Source organism: Haliotis rubra, unplaced genomic scaffold, assembly GCF_003918875.1.
Source record: "Haliotis rubra isolate DU_JTF1 unplaced genomic scaffold, ASM391887v1 Scf473, whole genome shotgun sequence".
NCBI lineage: Eukaryota > Metazoa > Mollusca > Gastropoda > Lepetellida > Haliotidae > Haliotis > Haliotis rubra.
Window position 1 is genome coordinate 757,089 of NW_025767161.1, and position 14,937 is coordinate 772,025.

The following is a 14,937-nucleotide window of genomic DNA, read 5'->3' on the forward strand; positions in this document are numbered from 1 at the left end:
TTGAAGGAATCTCTATTCCATGTTTGTCATATGAAGGATGTCCACCCCATCCAGTTCTACACTTCCATGGGTTAATGGTCACCCTGTGACTTCTGTACCTGTATGGTGTGGGTGTGTGATCTGTGTGTGACTTCTGTATCTGTATGGTGTGAGTGTGTGATCTGTGTGTGACTTCTGTACCTGTATGGTGTGAGTGTGTGATCTGTGTGTGACTTCTGTATCTGTATGGTGTGAGTGTGTGATCTGTGTGTGACTTCTGTATCTGTATGGTGTGAGTGTGTGATCTGTGTGTGACTTCTGTATCTGTATGGTGTGAGTGTGTGATCTGTGTGTGACTTCTGTACCTGTATGGTGTGGGTGTGTGACTTCTGTATCTGTATGGTGTGAGTGTGTGATCTGTGTGTGACTTCTGTATCTGTATGGTGTGAGTGTGTGATCTGTGTGTGACTTCTGTACCTGTATGGTGAGTGTGTGATCTGTGTGTGACTTCTGTACCTGTATGGTGTGGGTGTGTGACTTCTGTATCTGTATGGTGTGAGTGTGTGATCTGTGTGTGACTTCTGTACCTGTATGGTGTGGGTGTGTGACTTCTGTACCTGTATGGTGTGAGTGTGTGATCTGTGTGTGACTTCTGTACCTGTCTGGTGTGAGTGTGTGATCAGTGTGTGACTTCTGTACCTGTCTGGTGTGAGTGTGTGATCTGTGTGTGACTTCTGTACCTGTATGGTGAGTGTGTGATCTGTGTGTGACTTCTGTACCTGTATGGTGTGAGTGTGTGATCTGTGTGTGACTTCTGTACCTGTCTATAAGTGAATGATTTGGGCGTGTACCTGGTTTACAGTTGTCCCAATGCATCCCTGAAGCACCATCTGCAGAATCTTTAGATCAGGAGGCTCCTGGTTCAAGGCTAATGCCAGTTCACGGGTCTTCTTCTGTACATCCTCTATTGCCACCTCCACAGGTGACAGGATGATCTAGATACAGAAAACAAACACAGTGACCTCTAAGTGTGGAAACAGGATTATGAGTGACACACAAGTGTGGAAACAGGATTATGAAAGACACACAAGTGTGGAAACAGGATTATGAGAGACACACAAGTGTGGAAACAGGATTATGAGAGACACAAAGTGTGGAAACAGGATTATGAGTGACACACAAGTGTGGAAACAGGATTATGAGAGACACAAAGTGTGGAAACAGGATTATGAGAGACACAAAAGTCTGGAAACAGGATTATGAGAGACACACAAGTGTGGAAACAGGATTATCAGTGACACACAAGTGTGGAAACAGGATTATGAAAGACACACAAGTGTGGAAACAGGATTATGAGAGACACACAAGTGTTGAACAAGATTATGAGAGACACACAAGTGTAAAAACAGGATTATGAGAGACACACAAGTGTGGAAACAGGATTATGAGAGACACACAAGTGTGGAAACAGGATTATGAGAGACACAAATGTGAGGAAACTGGATTATGAGAGACACACAAGTGTGGAAACGGGATTATGAGACACACAAATGTGTGGAAACAGGATTATGAGAGACACAAATGTGTGGAAACAGGATTATGAGAGACACACAAGTGTGGAAACAGGATTATGAGAGACACACAAGTGTGGAAACAGGATTATGAGAGACACACAAGTGTGGAAACAGGATTATGAGAGACACAAATGTGTGGAAACTGGATTATGAGAGACACACAAGTGTGGAAACAGGATTATGAGACACACAAATGTGTGGAAACAGGATTATGAGAGACACAAATGTGTGGAAACAGGATTATGAGAGACACAAATGTGTGGAAACTGGATTATGAGAGACACAAATGTGTGGAAACTGGATTATGAGAGACACAAATGTGTGGAAACAGGATTATGAGAGACACACAAGTGTGGAAACAGTGAGTGAGTGAGTTTAGTTTTATGCCTCACTCCGCAATATTCCAGCCATATGGCAGCGGCTGTGGAAACAGGATTATGAGTGACACAAAAGTGTTAAGAGAGGATTAACTCGCCTCTTACATCAAGCATGGGTTGCTGAAGATCAATTCTAACCCGGATCTTCACGAGTGACAGTTAGGGGAGGAGTAGAGTATTAACCGGAGTCATGACATCCCTAATATAGGACTGTGCAATATCTGTGGTTATATCCCCTACCTGTTGCCGCTCTATGACCGTCATGCGCGTCTTGACGTAGGGGAATGTGTGGGTAGTTGTGAGGATGGTCTTCCTCTTGTACTGCTCATGAAGCTCACCGTGGGCGCGGCCGTCCAGCGTGAAGGGCGTGGCGTACATGAACCGCTCTGACAACACAAAGTAGAGACATAAGCTGGGGGCCAGTGAATGAATGGTTTTATATGTTGTAGCACAATCTCACACGTGTCAGCATCATAATCAGTGCATACTGTAACAAGCTACTTTTGTTTGTTTGTTGTTTAACACTTCATTCATATTCCAGCTATATGGCGGCGGTCTGTAAATAATCGAGACTGGACCAGACAATCCAGTGATCAACAGCATGAGCATCAATCTTTGGATACAACGAGTCAACCAAGTCAGCGAGCCTGACCACCATCGCCTCTTCTGACAAGGATGGGTTGTCGAAGAACACTTCTAACCCGGATCTTAATGGGTAACAACAAACTAATAAAGACAATAAGATCATGATGACACCATGTTATTTTTCCCCAACAGAATGGATTGCTGCCTATGTTTCACTGGATTCTAATGACTACTTTTGATGACTTACTGATCAAGTTTTATTTCAAGCTGCCTGGAGTGAATTTAATTTAAGTCACATTTGAACAATTCTGAATTTATATTATGGTTGACAGCTTAACGTTGGAGGCAAGACTGAAGTGATGCAGATGAATGATGTTTATCACACAGGAACCAAATGGTGTAGTGCAGAAAACTCCATATACAAAACCAGTGTGGAAACACACATATAGTGCAACTCTGAACAGTGTTGAACCTTAGATGACTTGTCATCATCCCTGCTCTGTATGCCACTTTAAGCAGTATTTCAGTTTTACTGCAGAATGCCAGGTGAATCATTTGCGGACATTTTCCACTTCCGTGAAGCCCTGGTGCATGGAACTCACAAACCAATATATGTTCGCAGGGAGGAGAATGGGTAGGAGTGCAAAGGTGGGTATCTTGGGGTTTGCAGGTTTAGATGATTCACAAGAATGACCCCAGTACGGTCAAATCTGTGGAAATTTTTCATCCCCGTGTTAGTCATGATCAGAGCCTCACAGCATGACTAGTGCATGCAGTCATGGTATAGCTGTAATACTGATGGGGCATTAAACAACATACACTCATGAAAGTCTGGATGGAGTATACATGTCAGCCCTGAAGCCACACTGAGCAGTGTTCCAGTCACATGAGACTTGGGAGTTTCATATATTTCCCAATTTATTAAAACAAATCCAAATCTTCTGCATGAAAGTTAGCATTCAGACCACAACATCATGTTACAACCATGTAACCGTGCTCATGTTACAACCATGTAACCGTACTCATGTTACAACTGTGCTCATGTTACAACCATGTAACCGTGCTCATGTTACAACCATGTAACCGTGCTCATGTTACAACCATGTTACAACCATGTAACCGTGCTCATGTTACAACCATGTAACCGTGCTCATGTTACAACCATGTAACCGTGCTCATGTTACAAACAAGTTTCCCCACTCACTGATGTTGTAGTTCTTGTCAAAGTAGGTGATCCTGTCCCTGAACTCATACATGTCGAAGTACGGCTCAACGTATGTGATCTGTATGTAGGCCTGCAACAATCAGCAGCACAACACCACATTGTGGGATCAAACTGTTCAGCAATACGACAATACTTCAAGTATATCCTGACAATACTTCATGCATATCCTGACAATACTTTATGTATATCCTGTAAATACTTCACATATATCCTGACAATACTTCACGTATATCCTGTCAATACTTTATGTATATCCTGACAATACTTCACATATATCCTGACAATACTTAATGTATATCCTGTAAATACTTCACACATATCTTGACAATAATGTAATTTTTGGAGTAAAATTGATATTTTATACTTATCCTGACTCATGCTCTTTTTGCTTGTCTTCTTCTTCTTGCGAACATAGTGGAACACTTGTATCTCCCTAATTGAAGCTCCCTTCAATTTAAAATCACTAATTAGTATTCACCACGAGTTACCTCCTTTCCACAAGAGCGGGAACGAGGGCGCCACCTCTACCCATGTGCCTCACTCTCTCCTCATATACTGAGCCCAACATTTGAATTTACAGGGAAATCCAAAGTGTTATTTGGGGAGGATGGGAGGGCTGACCTCATGAGTCAGGATAAGTATAAAATATCAATTTTACTCCAAAAATTACATATTTTTCCTTATCCTGACTCATGCTCTTTTTGCTTGTAGCATCCTACGGAACGGAGGTGGGAATATCTAATACTTTGGATTTTTAATAATTAGTGATTTGAACTGTGATGATTGTAATAACCCTATGGGAACTTCATAAAGGCACTGAATTGATGAATTCCTGCTGCTAACTTATCAGCTGCCATATAAAAGGTTATTACCATGTACTTATTATGATAAAGTATATATAACATTAATACAATGCTTAAGACTAATAGACTTAAGCTTGTTAATATGCTAGTATAAACTCCTTAGAGTTTGTTAGCTAAAATACTTTAAGATATAACATAGTACTAAGCTTAAGATATGATTAAACTTAAGCTAATTATATAATAGCAAACTCTTTAGAGTTTGTTAGTTAATATACTTATATGATATAGATATAATGCTGAGCTTAAGATATGAATAAGCTTTAGCTACATATATAATAGCAAAAACTCTGTAGAGTTTGTTAGCTAATATATTTTTATAATATGAGTATAGTACTGTGCTTAAGCTATAATTAACTTAAGCTACATATATAATAGCCAAACTCTGTAGAGTTTGTTAGCTAATATATTTTTATAATATGAGTATAGTACTGTGCTTAAGCTATAATTAACTTAAGCTACATATATATAATAGCCAAACTCTGTAGAGTTTGTTAGCTAATATATATTTATAATATTAGTATAGTACTGAGCTTAAGATATAATTAACTTAAGCTACATATATATAGCAAAACTCTGTAGGGTTTTGTTAGCTAATATATTTTACAATATGAGTATAGTAGTGTGCTTAAGATATAATGAACTTAAGCAACATATATAATAGCAGAACTCCGTAGAGTTTGTTAGCTAATATATTTTACAATATGAGTATAGTATTGTGCTTAAGATATTATTAACTTAAGCTACATATATAATAGCCAAAAAACTCTGTAGAGTTTATTAGCTAATATGTTTATAGTGTAACCATAGTACTAAGCTTATAGTACTGAGCTTAAGTTATGATGAAACTTAAGCTATATATATATAATAACAAAACTCCGTCGAGTTTTGTTAGCTAATACCTTTATAATGTAACCATACTGCTTAAGATATGATGAAAACTTAAGCTAATTGTATAATATGAAAACAACCCTTTAGAGTTTGTTAGCTATGATATAAACCTAGTATTGAGCTTATGAAGGAAAACTTAAGCTACATATATAATAGCAAGAACTCCGTAGAGTTTGTTAGCTAATACATGTTATAATGTAACTATAAAGCTTAAAATATGATGAAACTTAAGTTTAAATATATAATAGCAAAACCCTCTTTTAGAGTTTTGATAGCTAATATACCTATATGATATAAACATAGTACTGCGCTTAAGATATGAATAAGCTTAAGTTACATATATAATAGCTAAAACTCTGTAGAGTTTGTTAGCTAATACATGTTATAATATAACCATATTGCTTAGAAATATGATGATACTTAAGCCAAATAGCAAAAAACTCTTTAGAGTTTGTTAGCTAATCTACTTATATGATATAAACATAGTACTAAGCTTAAGATATGAATAAGCTTAAGCTACCTATATAATAGCAAAACTCCTTAGAGTTTGTTAGCCAATATATTTTAATAATATGAGTATAGTACTATGCTTAAGGTATAATTAGCTTAAGTTACCTATATAATAGTAAAACTCCGTAGAGTTTGTTAGCTTAATTAACTTAAGCTATGTATAAAATAGCCAAAAACTCTGTAGAGTTGTTAGCTGATGCATTTATCATGTAACCATAATATTACTCTTAAGATATGAATAACTTAAGGTAAATATATATAATAACAAACTCTGTAGAGTTGTTAACTTATATATTGTATGATGTAATAATCATAGTACTGTGATGATAAAAGGAACTTAAGTAAATTATATATAGCATGAAGCTATTTAGTATTGTTATAAGATAAGTAAAAATCTGTTAGATTGACTTATCTTCTCCGAGGAACTGTCAGCTGTTGTGCGAGGACCATGGGATCGAATTGGTGTATACCTGAGACGTCCTCGGTGGTGATATCTCTCAGATAATGGTTTGCAACCACCATATCGGATCTCCAGAAATAAACCCTCCAATATTTCAATCACATTTGTGTGGAACAATTGTAGAAGTTAGCGCTATAATATCATGAGTATTAAGCTCATGGAGGGTCGGAATAGGTCCATCCGCATATGCACGTAGTATGACAGTTCTGATCCAAATGGAGATATAGTACATGAGACTTCTCTCTGCGTAAGTTGATGATAGAGGAAATAATCTGTTGCATTTTTTTACTCCTGTTTGGTTTGGTGGAGATAAATTTACAGTGCTCTTGCTGGCCATCTTGATAGAATCATCGTATCATGGGGTCCAAGTATGTCATCCAGGCGTGTTCATAAACCTCACTTGTGAGGTGTTGGAGCACTATATTCATATCCCCAGGTTGGGCGTGAAATTTCCGTTTATTCTCCAAACAGAAGTTTAGTAGGTTTACTAACCATCTAGTTGTGTTAGTCGCTTGATGAAATTCAGCTGTAGTCTGAAACGCTGTGGATTTAGATCCACTTGTATCTTCGCTCCAGGTAATTAGCTCGCGAAGTCCTTGACGATGTAGGTGCACAACCAGGTGTGTCTGTCCTCGTTGAACTTTATGTAAAATCGCCTGACTGCCGATCCCTCGTCTTAACTTGACAGGGGAGGTCTCTATCTTGAAGAAAGGCAGTCTAATCATGAATGTTCAGGTTAACTGGACTGTAATGAGGCTTGCTCGTTCACTGATATATAGTTGTCACTTGTGGACGTAAGTCTTGAACTGTGAATAGAGATCGACCTCTGTGTAGGTCGTTGTCCCTCAGCGGTCCAATCAGAACAAGGCATTTTGATTCTGTATAATACCCGAGCTGTGATGTCACCGGTGTAGCGGGAAAAAACCCACCTTGAATAAATTCTTGTCGTCGTTGATATTAGCATAAACGTCGGTCTTCACCGTAGCTTCCCGAAGTTATCCGAGTGACCACGTGTTTCGAGGGTTAATGGTAACCGCGCGAAACCTCCGGTGCGAAATATCTCGCTCTGTAATTTTATGCTGGGTAGGTTATTTTCCTGGTTGTCGAAAGTAATTTCAGTTTTGAATATAATTCCGACTTCCTTATATATAAGGGTATAAACAACTTGCAAGTTGTGAGCTTGTAGACTGTATACATGAATGTATCGTCATAATTGTAGAATTAACGTTGAACTTGTTGTACATATTTCTTCTCAGAAACTTTGACGATTAAGAGTTATACTCGCTGTAACAAGGCTGCTGTTCAATTTCGATATTGAATTGTCTGCAGATATGCGTAATGGTCACGCATGTAGATAATCGTATCGTCGTCCGGGGATTGTATATTAGCAATTTATACGAATAGTTGATTTCTGTGAAGATCTATGAAATGTCGTTGACTAATAATACAGCGGCGTTCTGTGTTGTAAATAGCCTGAGCAATTATCTCGGCAGAGGCTTATAGACGGCATCTGGCATACAGTTGATAATCAACTTATGCGACGCCTTGAACGGACTGACGAAAGTAGCTATATATGACGAAAGTGGCTAGTATATGGAAACCTTGGAGGAGACTTCCTCGGTGAACGCCGAGACTTCGCGAAGTTCTCGAAGCATCCCTTCTAGATCTTCTGGGTGAAGTAGACTTGGAGCCACTTAGCCTTAGCGACCATCGCGAAGGTGTCGAAATCAAAGCCCGATTAGTATATATATATATATATATAAATATATATATGAGCTTGTTTCGTTGAACAGCCTCTGTGTTTAACAGGATGTGGGATCGCGGCGCTTGCCTAAGTATGGCCGCATGGATCATCTTATCATATTCAGAAGTCGTTTACGAAGTCTGGTGATAAGTGTCTAATTGATCGTTCTAGATCTATTTAGGCCAGCGAACATACGCCTCGTCATGGATTCAACAGAACCAATATACGATTGTAGTTCTTATACTTGATATCGATGATCAACTTGTCTATGGGTTGATCTTCTCGAGACTTGTGAGGGAACGTTGATAGTTTCGCTGAAGCTCTTGTATAGTCCCTCGATGTCCTTCTAGATGATGATGATCTGGATTCAGGTGTCCTTCGCATGCCTTCGCGAAGCTTCCTCTGCGTCCGGTCCGGGGGAACGACGATATGACCTTCGCGAAGGCTTCCGTGATGTCTGATGGTCCGAGTCCACATCTAGGGATGAAACCGCATAAGGTGATGATCTATCCTGCCTTCGCGAAGTCCTTCGCGAAGGCTGTACATCTAGGTTCTTTCCGCCTTCGCGAAGGCTGTACATCTAGGTCCTTTCCGCCGTCGCGAAGGCCTTCGCGAAGGCTGTACATCTAGGTCCTTCGTCAAGGTGGTCCGTGACTTCCTTCGCGAAGGTGACATCGCCCCTGGCTGCTACGCTGACGGGGGTGCCTCTGGGGTGCTGTCACGTTGGAGCCTTCGCGGCTCGGACCCTGCTACCGCAGATATTGGTCCTCCATGATGTTCATAATTTGTCGCATCATGTCTTCTGGGATGGTCTCTGCGACGAGGTCGCCGGTGCTTTATCTGCGGTGTTAATGGAGGGGTCCACCGGAAAATCGTCCGACATCAGTGTAGAGGCATCAGGCTGCATGGTGATCTCTGCTGATGTCGTTGTAGCTGTCCCCGGTCGTTTCTTGTGGCGACGCGTCGGGTATGATGATCAGCTGATCATCGTAGAGGTCCAGGTCATCGGCTGGAACAATCTCGGTTGAGAAAGTCCTAGTAGACTTCGTTGATTTTCCCTCAGAGGTCGACGCTGCCCTGGGTGTGCGACGCCTGGCGTTGAGTGTTGGTAATGATGGGACCCTCAGGACGATCATCCATATCTGCGTTGGTACATCAGGCTGCATGCTGATCTGTGCCGACATCGGTCAATCTTTGATGTACATCGGTATGATGACCGGCTGATCATCATACAGGCCCAAACTTCGATGGGAACGGTCTCGGTTGTTGAGATGTAGTAGAAAAACCCTCTAGTCTTCTGCTGCGACGATGGGATGTCTGGGGAAGCAGAATGCTTCTTGGAGATGGCGGACTCACGCCCCACACCTCTCCACCACTCTAGCGGAACACCACACGGGAGGGAGTCGGCCAACAGCAGTAGACTGGCGAGGGGTTCCGTATCAGTCATACTAGACTCTGCATACGCGACCTATCTGCTGTGCGTGCCAAACATAAAGTAAATATTAATAAAGAGGTAGAATTGGATAAATTAGTACCAAGAACTGCAATGTGAATATAATAAACATGGCCGCCGCATACATCATATTAAAGGTGGATCAGCAGCAGCATAAAAGCGTAATCTGCAATAGTACAGAATTTTCATCAACGTAATCCACTGAAACAAACACACGGCCCCGTGAATAAACTGTAGAAAAGCGACTAAATATCAATATATAATCGTTGAAGGATACTAGCTAAACCTCTATAGATGTCTATACGAGGTAACTAACTAAATATAATCAAAGGATATAGTGTGTCGGGAGACACAGGCGCTCTCACGTCCAGCTCACTGGGCGAAGAAGGAGAGAGTGAGGCACATGGGTAGAGGTGGTGCCCTCGTTCCCGCGCTTGTGGAAAGGAGGTAACTCGTGGTGAATACTTATTAGTGATTTTAAATTGAAGGGAGCTTCAATTAGGGAGATACAAGTGTTCCACTATGTTCGCAAGAAGAAGAAGACAAGCAAAAAGAGCATGAGTCAGGATAAGGAAAAATCTTTATGTATATCCTGACAATACTTTATGTATATCTTGTCAATACTTGACATATATCCTGACAATACTTTATGTATATCCTGACAATACTTCACATATATCCTGACAATACGTAATGTATATCCTGACAATACTTCATGTATATATCCTGACAATACTTCATGTATATCCTGACAATACTTCATGTATATCCTGACAATACTTCACATATATCCTGACAATACTTCAAGTATATCCTGGCAATAATTCACGTATATCCTGTCAATATTAGTTTTACGGTGTTTTGAAAGGTCGTACGTTACTGTAAGACCCTTGTAAATTCCATATTTCCTGAGGCGCAGGTATATCCAAATTATACACTGATATCATGATAATACGTCAGGAATACTGACTCTGAAAGCCAATCTTGACATACTTAGTCTTTTCATGACAAACCTTCAGCAGTATTGGGGCAGTATTCAGTTATGTCAGTCGGTTTTCAGTGTTGAAAGAAAGGCTTAAACACATTACTTTATATGGCCTGAAATAAATATACAGATAAGAGTGCTCTCTTGATTACCTTGGCAGGATCCAGTTTTTCCTTTTCCACGGTGTTTGAATCCTTTACAGTTGACACAACGTCATAGCCAAACCGGTCACCATAGAAACTCTACAGCAGAAAAACGGAAATATCAGCATGACTGAGTGAGTGAGTGATGCTTGATTTACAGAGTCAGAAGTATATCTACAGTAGCCTGTAGATACGGTGTCAGTATCCGACAAACCACAATAACTACAGGTGACACACAGTGACTACAGGTGACACACAGTGACTACAGGTGACACAGTGACTACATGTGACACACAGTGACTACAGGTGACTACCGGTGACTACAGGTGACACCCGGTGACTACAGGTGACACCCGGTGACTACAGGTGACACCCGGTGACTACAGGTGACACACAGTGACTACAGGTGACACACAGTGACTACAGGTGACACACAGTGACTACAGGTGACACACAGTGACTACAGGTGACACACGGTGACTACAGGTGGTGACTACAGGTGACACACAGTGACTACAGGTGACACAGTGACTACAGGTGACACACAGTGACTACAGGTGACACCCGGTGACTACAGGTGACACATGGTGACTACAGGTGACACAGTGACTACAGGTGACACCCGGTGACTACAGGTGACACAGTGACTACAGGTGACACCCGGTGACTACAGGTGACACCCGGTGACTACAGGTGACACATGGTGACTACAGGTGACACAGTGACTACAGGTGACACCCAGTGACTACAGGTGACACAGTGACTACAGGTGACACAGTGACTACAGGTGACACACAGTGACTACAGGTGACACCCGGTGACTACAGGTGACACACTGTGACTACAGGTGACACCCGGTGACTACAGGTGACACACAGTGACTACAGGTGACACACAGTGACTACAGGTGCCACAGTGACTACAGGTGACACACAGTGACTACAGGTGACACCCAGTGACTACAGGTGACACCCAGTGACTTCATGTGCCACAGTGACTACAGGTGCCACAGTGACTACAGGTGACACACAGTGACTACAGGTGACACAGTGACTACAGGTGACACACAGTGACTACAGGTGACACACTGTGACTACAGGTGACACAGTGACTACAGGTGACACACAGTGACTACAGGTGACACACAGTGACTACAGGTGACACACAGTGACTACAGGTGACAGTGACTACAGGTGACACACAGTGAGTACAGGTGACACAGTGACTACAGGTGACACACAGTGACTACAGGTGACACACAGTGACTACAGGTGACACACGGTGACTACAGGTGACACGGTGACTACAGGTGACACGGTGACTACAGGTGACAGTGACTACAGGTGACAGTGACTACAGCTGACACAGTGACTACAGGTGACACAGTGAGTACAGGTGACACACAGTGACTACAGGTGACACGGTGACTACAGGTGACAGTGACTACAGGTGACAGTGACTACAGCTGACAGTGACTACAGGTGACACAGTGAGTACAGGTGACACACAGTGACTACAGGTGACACACAGTGACTACAGGTGACACACTGTGACAACAGGTGACACACACTGACTACAGGTGACACACACACTGACTACAGGTGACACCCACCCACTATGGGTGACATACCTCAAGCCTGTGAGATATTTCTGGGAGTTTTGTGATCGCAGGTTCCTTGTAGATAAACTCCTCTCCATCCAAGTCTCCAAACAATGAGCCGTAGAACCCTACACGGAAATATGTCCCGAATATCCGCTTTCCTTCCTGAAACAGAACCACAGAGATTGTAAGAGGACCAAACAGCCATGTATCATTCAAACGTTGCAGAGAAATGTTGGACTTATAATTAACATTTTCCAAAACCTAGTTTTGGAGAAGCCGTCGTTTTCACATCCAGCTGGTTTGACGAAAGCATGACAACTCTCTCTTCTGAGTGAGTGAGTTTAGTTTTACGCCGCACTCAGCAATATTCCAGCTATATGGCGGCGGTCTGTAAATAATCGAGTCTGGACCAGACAATCCAGTGATCAACAGCATGAGCATTGATCTGCGTAATTGGGAACCGATGACATGTGTCAACCAAGTCAGCGAAACTGACCACCCGATCCCGTAAGTCGCCTCTTACGACAAGATAGTCGCCTTTTTATGGCAAGCACATGGGTTGCTGAAGACCTATTCTACCCCGGATCTTCACGGGTGAACTCTCTCTTCTGAGGCCCCATGAAGTTATATCTGTGGCATTGGAACCTACTTCTTATGGAGTGACAAGCATAGAAAGCTGGGCAATGTCTACCAGAATCCCCATGGATAGGTACGTCTGAGGTACAGGGACCTATGTTGTTGATGAATACCAACAGACAGCTCAGCGTGAGATACAGGAGAACTCTCTGCACTGGAAACACTTTGGAGAGACAAGTTTTAGAATATACTGTGTAAGGACCTCTTTGCCTTGGAATCTCTATGGATAGTTCTGGTACCTATCCCACAGGGATCTCTCTGCTCTGGAATCTGCTGAGATAGACACATATTTAACTCTGGCATCCCAGGACAAAGCTGCTTGATTCTGGAGTAAATTCAAGGAGCTCGATATGTGAGACATCGTTGAAGGACTCCCTGACAGTGCCAGCCTCCAAAACAATGATGTTGTCTGTACTCACCATTCTGATGACATTGTTGAAGGACTCCTGCAGCTTTTGGTGGATGTGGGCCAGCTTCTTGTAGTCACGGCTTGCTTCGTGGATAGGCAGCAGGATCTTGTACACCTCGTTCACAGCCTCGTACATACCAGCCTGACAACACATACATTACCGCAGGCATCATAATCAGTGAGTCAGTTTGGTTTTACGCTGCTTTTAGCAATACGTATTGCAGAAATATCATGTCGGGGGACACCAGAAATGGGCTTCACACATTGTGTCCTTGTGGGGAATTGAACCAGGGTCTTCATCGTGGCGAGTGGATGCTTTACCCATAATTAATCTTCCCTTTTATTCCACACAGTAACAGTTACAGGCACCACACAAAGCTACATGTGTGACGAGGATACTCACCATCATACACACACAGGGAGAGGTTTCACCATTGGACTCACCATTGTGAAGGAGCTAGCAGTCTGCTCCAGCAGGCCCACAAGGCCGTTCTCCGTGAAGTACTTCCCAGAACAGATACCCTCCTCGTCGGGCGACACCACATCATCCGAGATGGCACTCTCCTCCAGCACATTCCATGTTATTTTCTACAACATCACCAACAAATATCATCAGAAGATCCTCCTCAACATTTGCTCTACCTTTAGAAGAACCAACTGCAGACAACAGCATCCATTATTGTCGGCCGATCACAGTTAGAGACAATGAACGGGATATCTTCAGTTGTTTGTGGGGTTATCAATCTTATTCTTTATAACAGACACGATAATATATATCACTGTCAAGTTTCTCTCAGGCTAGTGCCTGACTTGTAAGAAGTCATACAAGTTATTTAGTGACGCACATCAAGGCAGCATAACGTCAAATGATGTCATTAACTTGCCTGGTCTGGAATGAAAATATGGTCTAGTCAACATGGAGTACATGATGACATAAATTACAAAATAGAAAAGACTTGGATCCAATAATGATAATCATACATACCAATTTCCGATTGTAAAATCTCTTACACTCAAGTCACTACACATACAGCACCTAGACACAAGGGTCTGGTTTCACAAAGTTATCTTAGTACTATGACTGTTGTAGCTCCTATACTATAACATAGATTTACGACAGTCGCAGTGCTACGATACCTGGTGAAATGGGGCCATGGCGATGGTCGCTTTACCTGGAATGCCACACAGCCTACTGGAAGGTAGGGTTTATCCTCTAGCATATTCAGGTACTCCGCCACCAGTCCCGCTGCATGCACCAGACACTGGGCTGCCTCGGCATGGTTGCTCCGCTGGCAACACAGAGGAAACATTGTAACTAATGCGAGTGTTAGTGTGTTCTGAATATCAAGTGAGCGAGTGAGTTTAGTTTTACGCCGCACTCAGTAATATTCCAGCTATATGGCGGCGGTCTGTAAACAATTGAGTCTGGACCAGACAATCCAGTGATCAACAGCATGAACATCGATCTGCGCAATTGGGAACCGATGACATGTGTCAACCAAG

General features: G+C 42.1%; 1 protein-coding gene across 1 annotated transcript in view; it reads right to left on the reverse strand.

Moving 5' to 3' along the window:
- The window catches only part of LOC124290748 (dedicator of cytokinesis protein 7-like), an 84,785-nt gene that overhangs the window by 9,809 nt on the left and 60,039 nt on the right, over positions 1-14,937 (reverse strand). Inside the window, 8 exon segments of the mRNA XM_046727561.1 lie at positions 831-974; positions 2,171-2,316; positions 3,720-3,810; positions 10,796-10,885; positions 12,417-12,551; positions 13,445-13,576; positions 13,879-14,022; positions 14,607-14,723. Of these exon segments, the coding sequence (XP_046583517.1) occupies positions 831-974; positions 2,171-2,316; positions 3,720-3,810; positions 10,796-10,885; positions 12,417-12,551; positions 13,445-13,576; positions 13,879-14,022; positions 14,607-14,723 (999 nt within the window).